This window comes from Plodia interpunctella, chromosome 10 (genome assembly GCF_027563975.2).
Source record: "Plodia interpunctella isolate USDA-ARS_2022_Savannah chromosome 10, ilPloInte3.2, whole genome shotgun sequence".
NCBI lineage: Eukaryota > Metazoa > Arthropoda > Insecta > Lepidoptera > Pyralidae > Plodia > Plodia interpunctella.
In genome coordinates, this window is record NC_071303.1 from 25,001 (window position 1) to 41,093 (window position 16,093).

Genomic DNA, 16,093 nt, shown 5'->3' on the forward strand with positions numbered 1-16,093 from the left:
ACCAACCAACCAACCAACCAACCAACCAACCAACCAACCAACCAACCAACCAACCAACCAACCAACCAACCAACCAACCAACCATTACTTAAGATTAGCGATACTTAAGATTTATTAAATTATTAATCATCAGTAATAATTTATTTCATTAATTGAAAAACGTAAACAACAAACTACAAAGATTTCACATTAAACTATTTTATGAGTAGGTAATAGTAAATCATACAGAACCATGACATCGACACAAAAAAAAAAAAAAAAAAAAAAAAAAAAAAAAAAAAAAAAAAAAAAAAAAAAAAAAAAAAAAAAAAAAAAAAAAAAAAATAAAAAAAAAAAAAAATTATAGGCAATATTTCATTCCATCCATCTATTTCTATCCTATTTCTTTCACTTTCACACAGGCGCACAAGTTATTTTTCAATTGTCAATAAGATAAAAATTCTTATTATTGCTTTTACTTACATTTCCAATAGAGACCGTTTAATAAAGCCATGTTTTGAATTTTCATCATCATAATTTGCACCAATCCTAGTACAGAGGTCAATGTTGTCAAATTTAACTCGACGTTTTTTCCACATGGAAATATTTTTCTGAGAATGTGGATACGATACCCTATCTACCATTTTCGGCTTTATATACCATTGACCTTGTATATATATATTTTTATTTTACACTCTTATGATGGTTGAAAACGCTACGCTTTCGTCTCGACTTAAAGTGGTTTTATTTGCCTGATAACCCATATTATAATATATATTGTAATCTGCACTCGGATCACAATCATAACTTGTTTTGACTATATGTACATTATGTATTTTACATATTATTAGAAAAAAAAAAATATATATAAGAAACAATATAGTAAGCCCTTCTGTAATGATAGGGGGACCAACACTGTTCAAATTAGTTTCTTTCGGCATTTATTTTCAACAGTGGTCGTTCCGAAATGCCAGTAGTTTGTAGCTTGTAAGAAATAACTATGAATATAAAAAAAAAAAAAAAAAAATTACCAGAAAAATGCCTGTGAAGGACTAATTTCTGAATAAATGATTTTAATTTGAATAAAACACAAGATGGCGCGGCGTGTATTTTAAATGCGCTGTGGATATTTTATTCCAACTATTACCAAGGCAATTTGAAACGGGCGAAGCTGCGGCCTAAATGTGTCACGGATTCCCATAAATTCAATACGTACGTAGGTCAAGACGCGCAATCTGGTAGTAGTAATCTGTTGCGTCTGAGGCACTCACGTTATGTCATGTCATGCTACTGTCATACGTCACGCGTGTGATGTAGACGTAGATAGGAATTAAAATCGAGAGATATCTTTCCCTATATTCTCATCAAGTTGTAGTGACGGAGTCGCTCTTTCCGCGACTGTGGAGTCGTTCTCGGTCATATATAATGTAAACGAGATGACGAATTGTAAAGAGCGCATTGGGCGGTGAGCGAAATGTCTATAGAGTACGTGCCGGTGAGTGAGGGCGAGCAAGATGAGCCCATCGAGCTGCCAACTGAGGAGGATGGCTCGTTGCTGCTTAGCACGGTGGCAGCCCAGTTCGCGGGGGCCAGCGGACTCAAGTACCGTACGGGAGGACGGCTGCGCGGCGTACGACTGGTGGACGAACGTCTGTCTCCGCCGGCCGAGGGCTGGGCAGTACATCGCTTCTGGTGCGCCTTCCCGCGGTCCTCGCCCGTTCCCTCTCCGCGCCCGCGGTGTTCCGACCTTATAGTCCTCGGCCTACCCTGGAAGACAGCTGAGGACTCCGTGCGCGAGTACTTTTCCACGTTCGGCGAATTGCTAATGGTCCAGGTGAAGCGCGACGCCAAGACCGGATTGTCCAAAGGGTTCGGATTCATCAAGTTCGCGGATTATGAAGCTCAAACGCGCGCCCTCGGTCGTCGGCACATGATCGATGGGCGCTGGTGTGACGTACGTATACCCAATGGCAAGGACGGCGGTGCGACAGCACATCGCAAAGTATTCGTTGGCCGCTGCACCGAGAGCCTCACAGCAGACGACCTGCGCGAATACTTTGGGGCATTTGGGCAGGTGACAGATGTATTTGTGCCACGGCCATTTCGGGCATTCAGCTTCGTGACGTTCCTGGACGCAGAGGTGGCTCAATCACTGTGTGGGCAGGACCACATCATCAAGGGTGTGTCGGTGAACATATCGACGGCGTCTCCCAAGCGTGAGCGTGGCGCGCGCGGTTCATTGCTGGGCTGGGGTCTTGTGGAAGGCGGCGGCCGCGTGCTGTGGCCACCCGCCGACTGGCCGCCGCCTGCACAGCAGCCACCGCTCGACACCAAGCTCTACCTCAAGTACGAGTGACCAAGCTGCCTCATTCTTACCTGTCTTGTTGATCACTGTCAAATTTTATATGAAAGTAAATGTGTAAATAATATAATATAGTATGAAGTTATCTAACTGTATTTTTGGTTTCATAGCCTTATTGTGCCTATGAAGTGATTGTTGAAAGGATAGAAAATTGAGGTTACATTATGCTAGCTGGTGCTCACCAAAGTAGTGTCTGATACAAATGACAGGTTTTTAAATATAACTTGTTGTATAAAATCAACAAAATTAGAAAGTGTTAAGTTTAACATGTTGTGACTATAAAATTTATATTTGTGTTAAGCTTTCGTGATGTGTCCATCCATACAATATTACAGAAAAAAGTTTTATAAATGGTATATATACCAATACAATACAAGATGTGTAGTAGATCACAAGACCCGGTTTCCACAATAATTTAATTACTAATATTTGCCTGTGGTTTCTCCTGTATATACATTGCAATCATGTGGCATACTTAACTACTTCACAACAGTGATATATTTAAACCACTAGTGTAGTTATCTCGGGGCATCTGGCTCAACTTGCCGTGATAGATAGTTCCTAACTTTTCTTTCTTTTGCCATTGCCAAGTTCACAAAACAGGCATTTAGTATAATCTGAATTATGATTTTATCCATTTTTTTTTTCTTAATTGTGATTTCTACATCACATACTATTATTAGGTATTGCTTTGTGAATCAGGCAAACTAAAATACTGGATCTTGTGTATCTTTGATCAGGATAAGACCAGAAAGTTTACATAACAAAAGTATAGTTATCAGATCATAATAATATATTTTATCAATAAAACATCATAAACTATAATATTTTTTTTTATATTTCATCAAAAATGCGGCCATTGCGCATTGGTCATGACAGTAATGTCATTGTGCCTTGAGAAGCTGAAATAATTTCCATACTTTAACATTTCGGAAAACATTACAATTTTTTATGGTCCATTGCCTGTTCTGCTTAACTGTACGGTGGCTTAGCTTTTAAAACTAATGTCAATAGTATTACAGACTTGTAAAATTAAAAATAATTAAAGTACCTATGTTGATAATTATGCATTCACGTAAGGGTAGAAGTACCTACCCACACCCCACCTCCACTAAAACCCATTTTAGCAGGCATAATATTTCTAGCAAAACGCATCCTTATTTTGGGGCCGCGCAGCACGCACTGAACCAAGAAAAGAAACTGAAACCCAAATCTCAATTTATTTGCTATGCGAACCTGACACTGACGCTTTCACCGGTTTCGTATAAAGTTAAATTACGTGAAATTTACATAACAGTATTTTTTTAACAGTTATAACATGTCCCACCTGCTAGGCAAAAGCCTCCCCTCACTCCACAAAAAGTATACGTTTCAAAAAATAAATTTCCATTTATTATTTTCATAAAATGAGATATAAGATAGCATCGAGTTATTAGTATCGTATGATGCTATTACTTAATCTTGCGATTTCAACTGATTTGTCAATTCATCGAAGATACTTTGCTGCCCAGTCCACTCGTGATGCTCCGCTTCCAACTGTGGTCGCTTCTGAAACAATAGCAACTAATATAAATGCGAAAGTAAGTTTGTTCTCTACTCACCCAGTCTTCTTGAAACTTCGCATAGCTATAAATAATTAAGAGTATGGAGAAGGACATAGGATACCTAGTAGGTACCTATTATCCTGGCAATAACTATTATTCCCGTGGGATTTGCGAAGATTCTATTATTGGTGGCGCTAAATGCACGTTTTATAACTTTGCAATAAAACACTAGATGGCGCTGTGTGTATTTTCAAATACCTACGCTATGATATATTATTCCAACTAGCTATTTGCGAAGAAAAACCTGTTCCCGAGGGCATTTAAGCGGACGAAGCCGTGGGTAAACAGATGCAGTTTTATGCAGATAGATAACTACTTATACCATATTAATTAAGTACTTGTAGAGCAGTGAATCTATCGTATTGGTAGAACAACACGGTTCTGTGGATCTAGTATCTGTGATATATAAAAATAGTCAATAACAGTAGGTACATACCGTGGTGTGCTCGCAGTGGGAGCGGATGAAATAGTGAAGTGTCGATACGGGCGCCCGCTACATAGCGTGCTGCGCCGAGGTAGGCGGCTGCTGCGGGTGGCGGCGCGCCAGCAACCCGCGTCCCAGCGCGGCCGCCACCGCCCGCCTGCAGCGCAGCTAAAACGCTGCGACCGCCGCCTGCCGCTGTTACCTGCCGTAGTGGTTCAGTGCGCACGCCCAATTCGTGCGTAACCTCTCCTCTGTAACATCAAAAATTGTGCACAAGAATAACATTTTGATTGTAAAATACTTAATAGAAGAACTGTTACTTACCCCAAAATATCTGCAAAGCGATCGTGAAGTGGTTGCGCGACAATTGCAGGAGGTGCAGCAGGGGCAGCGGGGAGCGGCGTGACGAACGATGACACAGGAGCAACCAGAGGAGCATTATCTGACTCTTCTCGGTCGCGACCGCTTCTACACAGATTTATATAGGGTAAAGTGTAGCAGGTTATATAGGTTAAAGGTCATATTTGTCCGGCTGATTTGATAAAGAGAGGTAGGTACTACCCTTACTACATACCGGCATTTACTATTGATTTAATTACACATGTATCTGGTATGGGTAGGTAGTACCGTAAACACCGTATCTGGTACACTTGTATCTGGTATGGGCAGGTAGTACCGCATATTGTATTTCAATAAACTTACCTTCTAGCTCGTGACGCAGGTGGTGGTAAGACGAGAGCAGCTCCCACAGCAAAATATGGAAACCTAAATAAAAATGACATAAGTAACTAATAATTATGGAGGATCTATATTAATAAAGCCAAAACAACTAGGTACTGAACCAATAATGCTGAGATTGGGCAAGAAAGTAGATTGTAACTAGTAGACGTTCGCTAAGGAAGGATTTTTGGAAATTCCATTCCTAAAAGGGTGAAATAAGGATTTGAATTTGTTGTAAAACTTCGTCATTTTTGAAGTGAGATATGTACATGAAACTTTAGACGAAAAATTGTGCTTAACTAGTGAAAAATACTAATCCATCACTATTTCTATGGAAATTTCAATGAAACTTCATTTTTTTTAAAAGACCCATTAAATTTCTGTTTTAGGTACATTTGTGGTTAATAAAAAAAGGTCTCGATACGTTATGAAAAATATAATGCGTTGTGGGAAACGCGAATAGAACACGTTGCAGGAGACGGGACGAGACACGAAGCGGAAAACTGGACGGGACAAGTTGTGGTTATCAGGACAACACGTTGCGGGAAAAGGGGTTGGGTGGGTATACGTTGTATCATAGTAATCAGAAAAATATATTAATATAGACTTAGCAATATGAACGAGATTACAACCTTAGTGCTTGCGGTGCTGTTGGTCGATCTCTTGGAGGGTATCTCAGGAGTGCCGCTAATAGCGCGAGTGCTGGTGGCGAGGCACTTGGTACTACGCGAGCCAGAGGTACGCCTGCCGTCACCGGGAAACGGAAACGTAGCGCTTCAGCCAATGCGTAGCCCTCGGGCCACTCGTCGCGGTCAGGCGTGCCCAGCACTGCACACACCTTATGCAGTTGATCGATCTCTGAATTCCCCGGGAACAGGGGTCTGCATGTATACAGCTCGGCGGCTATACAGCCCAATGCCCACAGATCGATGGGTGCACCATAGCGTGTGTCATGCAAGAGCACTTCTGGAGCACGATACCAGCGCGTCGATACGTAGTCCGTGTAGGGGGGCCGCGAGCGCACCTCTCGTGCGAGACCTAAATCCGCAATCTTCACCAATTCCGGTCCAGCACAGAGTAAATTTTCTGGTTTTAGATCGCGATGGAAGAATCCATGACGGTGCATATGAGTCAAACCTTGAAGCACCTGATATAAGATATTACGCAACACAGGTTCAGGAAACGGCCGTTCTGCGTCTCGTATCAGTTGATACAAATTACCTCGCATGTACTCGAATACAAAGTATAAGGTGTCGTTTTCACGAATCACCTCACGGAGCTTAACTATATTAGCATGATTCAATTTTTTCAAAGATTTCACTTCCCGTAAGTTCATGGCCTCGTCCCATGAGTAGTATTTACGCTTCATGCGCTTGATAGCGACCTTCTCGCCAGTGTCTCGTCGCTGCGCCAGTACCACGGAACCGTAAGTGCCGTCTCCCAGCTGCTGCAGCACGACATAGCGGTTCATTGTGCTCTAATTCTTTTACGCGCTTTTGTTTAAATATATTTTTTTATCTCATTTGTCATATTATCTACAATTTTGAACACTCCATAAAAAGAAATCCTTAAAAATGTCCCGTCAAGTTCTCATAAATTTATAGCATCTCTATTTTATAGCAGGAATGAAATAATAATTCATACATGTTTGTAATTTGAGTATAATACATATACCGAACGTATAGTTATCCAATACCTTTTTCATTATACATAAAAGTATGATTTAATACTGAGATAAACGTAGTTGTTTAATTCAACGTTGTGATTATTATGTTAAATAAATGTGGATTCACTTATAGAATTATTATTATATTACTTTTAGAAATAGGACAACCCACAAAAACAGTAACTATGTTAGTATTAACAGTTGCTATGGTTTACGTATCCTTGGAGACAGTGCAAGGTAAATAAATCCAAAAAAACTAGAAAGTGAAGTGACAACATTACGTATCTAGCGCCACCACTGAAACTACGTCAACGCGATAAAACAGGGGCGCCGCACACCACGGCCGCACAGCGCATACGTGTGCGGCCGCACTTATCGAACAACCGTTCAAAATATGGCCACACACATTTTCGGTTTCCGAATCAGGACGTGATAACGTTTCTTTTCAGATTGGGCATTCCATCATACCTAATAGCCTGTATTTAATAGCGCACACGTTAAATTTTTCGAATCGACCAGCAGTCAGTGTTGCCACTTAAGCGACTTTGTCACTAGATTTGGGGAGTTTTTAAGTTCAACAGTGATTTGTTAAAATTCATTATCGTGAAAACTATTTTTAGAGCCTTTTAATCACACAGCTTATTATTTGCTGTAATAAAAGCACGTAAGCAGCAGTACTAAAAATAGAGGTAGAATTTTTCAATTTTTATTTTATTTGATTATTATTTGATATATTATTTATTATTTGAACATATTTTGAATGAAAACAATAAATAATATACCAAGCCAGTAATTAATTCGCGTGGGTGTGCGGCGGTCAAGCCAAAATGTGTGGGAGCGCGATGATCGTAAGAACGTAGCGCTGCGCAAGACGTTGCGTCATTCCGTTCTGATTTGGGGAAAGTTCCCAAACCGAACGTTCAAGATTTTTTCTCTCCGTTAAAAATAGGGAACGTGTGCAGCTTTGTGAACAGCTGTGTTTCCTGCTTCGGATGTGTGGTGTACGGCCGCGCTTAAGCCTACATCATATCAAAGTCAAATTCTGACAAATTGTCAAAACGTTGTCATTCCAAATTCCAAACCCAAACGTTCTGTGATCCACATTATTCCAAATTATATTTTCATTTGGAATTGGAATGTTTGTATTTATGCACATTTGGCATGAGTATTTTGCATTAAGGAATTTTCATGAATATCCTTCTACAAGACTTGCTTACCGACTATCATAGATGTATTAAATAGTTCGGCTATGTATCTGCGAGATGAGCGGCGTGTTGAACCGCTGTAGAGTGAGCTCCGAACAGCTAGACTTGCTGCTGTCGTTTATGGAAGAGCACCCTGAGTTCGCAGCGGGCAAACAGTCGATCTACTCTCGGTTCAGCTCGTCCAAGCTTTGGCGCCTGCTCGCCGAGCGACTGAACGCGGCCGCGCCAGAGTCAGGCGGCGCTCGCAAGAGTCCTGACAAGTGGTGCCGGGTTAGTCATTGTGAAAATTTACTCGTAACGACTACATTTGTTGTTATTCCACAAGCAATAATTTTGTGCTTATAGAATCAACAGTAGGCAACAAGATTAGGGTCTCTACACTCCTGTACTGTACCTAGTAAGTAGAGATAACTGTTCAAATGTGAGTTCACTAGTAATCATTAAAAATTCGAAAGTTTCGTACGGTTGTATGTATGCATGAGGGTTTGTAACATATTTCAAAGATGAACCTAAGCATGCACTTTGGAGAGATACAATATAAATTTCAACCTATAGGACAAAGTATACTTTAGTTCAAATTTTCAAACAACATGAAAGGTTTGGATGTAGTGTAATAACAAAATCAGTTTTATCAATAATTTCAATTAATACTATTTGGATGAAATGACAAGCAAAAATAAAAGAATAATTTTCTTGATAAACATAGGTACATGCATTAGATGTCAAATACATTAATGAACCACTATGTTATGCCCTTGAAATACAGCAGAGACATTTACACTGTTTATAAGTATTGTTTTAACTTCTCAAAAGATAAATACGACCTTGGTGGCAAAGTGCTTGCCTCTGAACCGAGAGGTCCCGGGTTAGATCCCCAGTTGGGTCATGATGGAAAATGATCTTTTTCTGATTGGCCTGGGTCCTGGATGTTTATCTATATATGTATATGTTATAAAATATAGTATAGTTGCGTTAGTATCCCATAACACAAGTCTAGAGCTTATTTTGGGGCTAGCTCAATGTGTCTAATTTGTCCTTATATATATTTATTATTATCAATACATATAATAAAACATCTAACACAAACAAAATATTCCTGTATATTTAATAAATTGACATAAAAATATCGAGAGATAGAGTCACAGCAACAGAGCAAGAATTTAAAAAAAAATCTGTCTATGTTTATACACGCTAATCTTCAGAACTACTAGACGGATTTGAATGAAACTTTTTTGTTATATAGCTATTAAGCCTGGGCAACATATGGGGTATTATTTTGAAAACTGGAACACCTGATGGAGAACAATGATGGTACAGCTAAACTATAGGGCATATAGAAATGACGAATTAACAAAAATTCTTCAGTCTCATGAGCATTTTCTGTAGAGGTATAAAAATCGAAAATCTGGAACACTTGATGTTGACCCATGATGGTACAGCTATACTATAGGAGTTATAGAAATGATGCTCTAATAAAAGTTGTTCAGTCTGATGAGCATTTTCTGTTGAGGTATAAAAATCGAAGATCTGGAACACTTGAAGAGTCATTCAGAGTTCAGCTAAACTATAGAAAGTATACATTTTCAGACAGAATAGCATCTTCTGTATGTATAGGTATTATTAAATTTATCTGTAAGTCTCTCTAATAATTTTGACTCCTTACCAAAAATTTTTCGGCTACAAAGTCCTTTGCCAGGTCTACCTGTTTACGATAAACACAACTGCACAAATGTTTATACGGTTTTCACCAATAGAGAATATTCCTGAGGAAGGTATAGATGTATAATTTATTGTGTTTTTAACCGAGCGAAGCTGGGACAGGTCGCTAGTAAGACAAATATATTTAATTAACATTGTTGTAACTAAAATTGCCCTATAGCCTATAATATGCATTCAGTTATAGCGATATACTCATACGTCGTAATTGTTTTTACTTAAGATTCTAATCTTTAATGTAGTTTCTGTCAACTGTTTTTCAGTATTGGGCAGACATAAAGTACAAAGCGAGAAAGAAGTCTGCGGCAGGCGGGGCCCTGGGAGACCTCTCATCTGCCGAGGAACGTTTGCGAAACATATTGAGCAGCGGTGGACGAGAAAGTGAGCTTCATTCCACTATATATGTCAACTGAAGAGTGTTAATCTTTTTTTATATTTATACCCAATTCTATGTATTTATACAATACTGGTTGCAAATATGAACTAATAAAAAGAATAAATATCTTTTAGTTTTCGTATATTTGAGTGAAATGTAAACAATGAACAAAGTAGCGATGATGTCCAATAGCGGGCGCGGGCGCGGGCCGCGGCAGCCAGTCGGACGAGGAGCGCAAGCCGCTGGAGGAGGAGCTGGAGTCGGAGACGTCGGGCGCGGGCTCGGCGCTGGGCGGCGCGGAGCTGCTGGCCGAGGCCGCCATGCGCCAGGCGCTGGCCGCCGAGAAGCAGGCCGAGGCCGTCACGCAGGTCGCGCATTCGTCACACCGCTCTTTATCATATACATGTCTATTGAGCAGATCGTATTCATCCAATGTCATGTGTTCGCAGGCGGTGGAGCTGCTTCGGGAACTAGTGTCGGTGGTGAAGGAGCGCGTGCTGCCGCCCCCTCCGCCGCCGGCCCCCGACCACCTCGCCATGCACCACCACCATCGGCTCTGAGACACATTCACGACCAGATTACTTGTGCTTACTTTTATTAGTATGGCTTAAAATCGTCGCTTTAGATAGAGTTAATCAAATGTACAACGATACGTACTACTATGCTACAACTGTGCTATACATATGTGAATTATGTTTAAAATTTTTCCAGAAATGGTATTTTATAAGTACTATTTTTAGTTTACAGTGTCTAAGTTCTCATCATCATTAATATAAGTAGATTATGAAAACGGAAAGAAATAACATGATGTAGACAAAGTAATAATAGAAATTCAGATTAAGCAAGAATCTCGTTAAGTCTCTCCCGGGTGATGTGAAGAATGACAAAGAACAATTTGTATGAAATGAAATAAAACTAGTGAGAAGTCTATTCATTAGCGGCTCGCAGCGTGCGGTCGGCGGAGCCGGGCGCGAGCCCCAGCGCCGCGTGCACGTCGTGCAGTGTGACGTCAGCGCGGGCGCGCGCGCGCGTCGCGCCCGCGCGCAGCACGTCGCGCAGCAGCCGCGGCTGCGCGCGCAGCTCCAGCGCGCGCGCACGCATTGGGCCCAACCGCGCGCATAGCGCGCGCGCCACCACCGCCTGCACAGGGGATTGATAGCGTCGTCGGTCAAATCGGTGAACGGTGGTAGGCGGTCGGTAGATGCTCGAAAAAATTGTGGCCGAAGCAAATATTAATAATTTTAACAGAAAAATTTGTCATGTGAATAAACACATTTTATTTAAGTATTTTATTTACTACTTGTTGCCCCCGTTTCTTCGTCGGCGTAGAATGTTTGCTTCGGACAGCATGTAATTATGTTTTTGTGATTAACGTGCTTACCCATGCCAGATTATTAATTTCTAAGACCAATATTTTTGTATAATAGATAGCCAATTATTATTTTCATATATCTAAAATGTTAAAACAAAGGTCTTCAACTACATATATACCAAATTTCATCATTCGGTACTGCAGTTTAACCGTTAAAGCGGAGCAGACAGACTTTCGCATACAAACAGAAAGCGGTAGCAGCAGTGTGACCTTGTACTGCGCGGTGGTGAGCCCGTCGGCCTCCTCCACAGCCTCCTCGGGCAGCAGGTCGCAGGCCAGACAGTGCAGCAGCACGAGGTTGGCCACGCCCGGCCGCGACTCCGGCTCGAACGTCACCTGGACATCGAACACGAAGCTTGCATCGGGTCGTGCGACCTCCTCTATCAACGTCAACTTTGATCTGATACAATCATAACATGTTTTTTCTTTCTTTCTGACCAAGTATAATAGTAAGCCCTTATGACATGATAAGGACCAATAAGTTTCGCCATTTCTTCTCAGCAGTGGTCATTCCGAAATGACAATTGGAGTTTATAGTTTTTTAATAAGTAGGTATATCTAATACAAACTTTGACGTAAAAATTGCCTGTGAAGGTCAAATTTCTGAATATAATTATATAAAACAGTAGTTAAGAACACTTCTGTGCGACGGATTGTTTGGTGTTATTAGCGAATAATCCAAACATGTCAACTATAAACCGCTCCTCTCCCCCAAACGCCAGTTCAAGGCTGAATATGGAGTATGTTCTGTTTCACTCCCTAAGCACCCTGAACAAGTTTCTGAAGAGGAGCCCCTTTGTCATTTGTTGACCGGCCGGACTATATATAGGTAATTAGGTCGGAATCGCGGCCGCGTTATGTTATTGTAACACACTTCTTTTCGAGTGTGTTATTGCTAGCACTGTTGTCACATCTTATTCAAGTCGCCTAAAGGCATGTGATGTGACTTTTACGACTACCTACCGACATCTAGACGCATACATACTAGTGAACTTAAACTGTACTGTAAAAACTGGAAGCAAGTGATGATCTATGAGTCCGATACAAACTCATGTGGCACGCACACGTAGGATTTGAACCTGGGCCCTTTCGATCCACAGGACGGTCTTGAACCACTGGACCACCACCGCTTCAAAACACATTTAAATGTTGAATATCAATGGTGTGCCCTCACCTTCGGATTGCAATCTGTGACAGCTTTTCTGACTTTGAGAGTGATGACTTCATCAGAGTCCGTCAGCAGTATCCGCGACTTCGGGTCCGGGTCGGATTTGGACATTTTCTTCGATGGATCTCTCAAGCTTCTTAACCGATCACAACCATCCTCTATGAATATATGTGAGTATGTACATGTATTAAAATAATCCCAACTAATATTATTAAAGAGAAATTAAGTTTTTTTGTCTGTTTGTTAGTTTTATCTACTCAACCAATCTTGAATTTTCTTATACATACTAAGTTAAGAGTACGGAGAAGGACAGACACAGGCGAAGCCACGAGTAAAAGCTAGTAAATTGTAATTTTAATATGTAAAAGTAAAAAACACTCACTTTCATGAAATCTCGAAAACTAAGAAGCCAATAAAGGTGAATTTGGCACGAAAGTAGATTGCGACACAGGAGACGTGCGCCAAGAAAGGACTTTTGGAAATTCAGCCGTAAGAGCTAGTACATTCAATACAATAAAATAAATACCTACTTAATATTCAATAAAACAAACATGATAGTATGTCGAGAAGTAAGCCATGACTGACCGGGCAACAGCGGTTGCGGCACCGGGAATAGCCGGCCGTAGCGGTGGTGGAAGGTCTTGACGAGCTGCGCGCACAGCTGCAGATGCTGCAGCTGGTCGGCGCCCACCGGCACGCGCGCCGCGCGGTACAGCAGCACGTCGGCCGCTTGCAGCACCGGGTACAGCAGCAGCCCCACGCCCACCTGCAAGCCCCGCTCCATGTAGTGAAACAGGGACAGACGAACTCTACATATACTCGGTTTACGACCTGAATGAGAAAACACGTAACCTCTTTATTGTTCTGAGCGCGCTCCTTGTACTGGGGCAGATGCGCGAGGCGGGCGTGCGAGGCCAGACAGGCCAGCAGCCAGCACAGCTCGGCGTGACGCGGCACAGCCGACTGCACGAACAGCACGCTGCGCGCCGGGTCCACGCCCGCCGCCAGCGCGCTCGCCGCCACGTCCAGGATGTTGTCCTGCAGCGCCGACGGATCCTACCATCGTATACACTATATTATTCATGGGTCCCACTACTGAACAAACGGTCTGCTCTCGACCCGTCCAGTTTTTTGGAATCTAAAGGTAAAACTAAAACAATTTAAACAAACTTTTCTCACATCTTTTAGAAATGAATATGAAGTATGAAATGTTTAATGAATCTATAAATTAATGAATTTTCTAAAGAAATGAGTCACCTTTAAAAGAAGCACCACACTATTTTTATGAGAGCACCTGATAGGTGGTGAGCGCGTGCAAGTCTGCGATGAAGAGCATGAGGTCGTCCCCCTGATCCTGAAGCTGCACACAGCGCCGCAACACCCCGAAGTAGTTCCCGATGTGAAGCGCGCCCGTCGGCTGCAGACCCGTTACCACGCGACGAGGAAATGGCCCTTCTGCTAACGGTACTTTTTCTTTCTGAGTATTCAAGTATAACACTTTATTTAAATAAAATATCGTAACTAATAAATAGAATTCGTTCGTAAATTTGGTAAGCAAATAAGTCAGTCTAATAATCATTTGGCCAACAAATAATAATTTGGTAGGCAAGAAAAAAAATCAGGTGGCAATTCTTGTTCTGCAAACAATCATAACAGTCAGCAGCAATTCCACTCCCAACTAATATTATAAATGCAAAAGTAAGTTTGTTTGTTACCTCTTCACACGTTATCTACTTAACCTTCTTGAAATTTTGCATATATATAATTAAGAGTATGGAGAAGGACATAGAGTAACTTTCATCCCAGAAGAAACTATTGTACCCGTGGGATTTACAAAAAACCTGTAGGTACCCATTCTATTATAGGTGATGCTTATTGCTAATAAAATTTGCAATTAAAACACTAGATGTCGCTGTGTGTATTTTAAAAGTTTTATGGATATTTTATATCAACTATCCTAATCCCATTTGAATACAAAGAAGAAACTGTTCCTGAGGGCATTACAGCGGGCCGCAGGTAAACAGCTAGTTTAAATATAAGCAGGGCAGCAAAGAATTATTTGGGCAGCAAGATTTGGTAAGCCATATATGGCCAGCAAAATAATTATTTGGGCAGCAAGGTTAAAGTTTGTATGGGGAATTAGTCTAAATATGTCACTGAAGGGAAAATCACGCAGGCGAAGCCGCGGGTAAAAGCAAGGTCAGCAAGCACAGGAGGTCATCTTAACCATTACATATGCGAAATTTCGAGACGATTGGTTGAGTACATAAAGTGAGAAGAGGTAACAAACAAATTTATGATATTAGTTAGGATAGGATTCACATTGATAATATTAGGATAGGGTGAACAGATCACAATATAAACAATTGTCACTCATCATGTTCACATCATCACAGTTCATGGTTTTGTTTGGGGCTGCGTCTCCATTAAACCCAGATCAGCGTAAAAATAACCATGAAAATTTTGCTGTGATTATACAACCGATTGCCTGCCTGATGTGAACCCTCCTTTGGATGACATGTTGCCTTTCAACTATTATGGTTATGTGTCCAAGGATATGGAGTGGTCCTGTTCTACGATGGAATCACATGCTACAAGAATAAATAATAATAACCTAAAATAATTTTTAATTATTTATTGAAAAATAAGAAATGAATGTTAATTTATAATAGACCCATGACGGAATATAAATAATGTTTATTTCTCAAAAGAAAATCAATCGGCTGATGATTTTATGGCTAATGAATGTTGATAAAAATAAAGTTATTTTTTGTGATGATTATGTGCCCCATATTATCTTATTTTTCAATAAATTCATATTATCCTTTTTTTTATATCCTAATAACTCCTAAGCTGGCATTAGATTTTTTTTTTTCATTAGAACATTATTAATTGTAATTTAGTAAAAGTAACATTTACATTGAGACCACAATAATGTTTAATTTACATACATACTTTTACACTGTAGTTACACCTCCAACTATTGGTACCAATACTGTGAGTACGCCGTTTACAGTGAATTAAACTACGCCTGATAAACTCCATATTTACAATTCTTTAAATCCGCAACCTCAATAACATATCAATACATTCGGGAAAATATAATTTACTGTAATATTAAATTTGTTATTAATTGATGGTGTGGTGTGGAATGTGGATTATTTTCAATTTGGGACAGCAACAGCTGATTATTTGATATGTTGACAGTGACATAACCTGACAATGGACCTACTTACACTACTACTACACCAACCCCAAAAGCACTTTTTAAAATTACTAATTTGCCTGCTCAGATTAAAGATTATTTTAAATTTTCTGTTGCCATACCTATATTATTTCTTGTTTAACGCGCTTATTTTATATTTGTTAGTTTTCTAAATTAATCCATTCAACATTTCCGATATTTAACTAATTTCCCTTTAGTTTCTCACTTCGGGCAAATTAGAAAAATGGGGAAGTTTACATTAAAAGCAAAGCCGAGGATCACCGAGGATTAAGAGG

General features: G+C 40.4%; 4 protein-coding genes across 7 annotated transcripts; 2 read left to right on the forward strand and 2 right to left on the reverse strand.

The window, feature by feature from the left end:
- Nucleotides 1–1,275: 1,275 nt before the first annotated feature.
- Nucleotides 1,276–2,431, forward strand: LOC128673242 (TAR DNA-binding protein 43-like). The gene has a single exon (XM_053750970.2). The coding sequence runs from the start codon at nucleotides 1,454–1,456 to the stop codon at nucleotides 2,333–2,335; it is 882 nt and encodes a 293-aa protein (XP_053606945.1). The 5' UTR covers nucleotides 1,276–1,453; the 3' UTR covers nucleotides 2,336–2,431.
- Nucleotides 2,432–2,963: 532 nt separating this feature from the next.
- Nucleotides 2,964–6,981, reverse strand: LOC128673238 (serine/threonine-protein kinase ICK-like). Its single transcript, XM_053750961.2, has 5 exons — nucleotides 5,722–6,981; nucleotides 5,072–5,134; nucleotides 4,694–4,837; nucleotides 4,382–4,620; nucleotides 2,964–3,889 (listed from the first exon to the last, which is right to left on the reverse strand). The coding sequence occupies exons 1-5, from the start codon at nucleotides 6,558–6,560 to the stop codon at nucleotides 3,828–3,830; spliced, it is 1,347 nt and encodes a 448-aa protein (XP_053606936.1). The 5' UTR covers nucleotides 6,561–6,981; the 3' UTR covers nucleotides 2,964–3,827.
- Nucleotides 6,982–7,806: 825 nt separating this feature from the next.
- On the forward strand, nucleotides 7,807–11,336 carry LOC128673245 (uncharacterized). 4 transcript variants are annotated; one of them, XM_053750972.2, is made up of 4 exons: nucleotides 7,807–8,230; nucleotides 9,940–10,057; nucleotides 10,245–10,636; nucleotides 10,793–11,336. In XM_053750972.2, the coding sequence occupies exons 1-3, from the start codon at nucleotides 8,018–8,020 to the stop codon at nucleotides 10,610–10,612; spliced, it is 699 nt and encodes a 232-aa protein (XP_053606947.1). In that variant the 5' UTR covers nucleotides 7,807–8,017; the 3' UTR covers nucleotides 10,613–10,636; nucleotides 10,793–11,336. The 4 variants fall into 4 exon arrangements, with proteins under 4 accessions (XP_053606947.1, XP_053606948.1, XP_064292263.1 ...); XM_053750973.1 differs by having other exon boundaries at nucleotides 10,991–11,336; XM_053750974.2 differs by having other exon boundaries at nucleotides 7,809–8,230; nucleotides 10,245–10,420; nucleotides 10,502–11,336.
- On the reverse strand, nucleotides 10,177–15,769 carry TrpRS-m (Tryptophanyl-tRNA synthetase, mitochondrial). The gene is made up of 7 exons (XM_053750969.2): nucleotides 15,548–15,769; nucleotides 13,887–14,069; nucleotides 13,445–13,648; nucleotides 13,178–13,358; nucleotides 12,599–12,750; nucleotides 11,635–11,760; nucleotides 10,177–11,192 (listed from the first exon to the last, which is right to left on the reverse strand). Exons 1-7 carry the CDS (start codon nucleotides 15,635–15,637, stop codon nucleotides 10,980–10,982), a joined length of 1,149 nt encoding a protein of 382 aa, XP_053606944.1. The 5' UTR covers nucleotides 15,638–15,769; the 3' UTR covers nucleotides 10,177–10,979.
- Nucleotides 15,770–16,093: the final 324 nt, after the last annotated feature.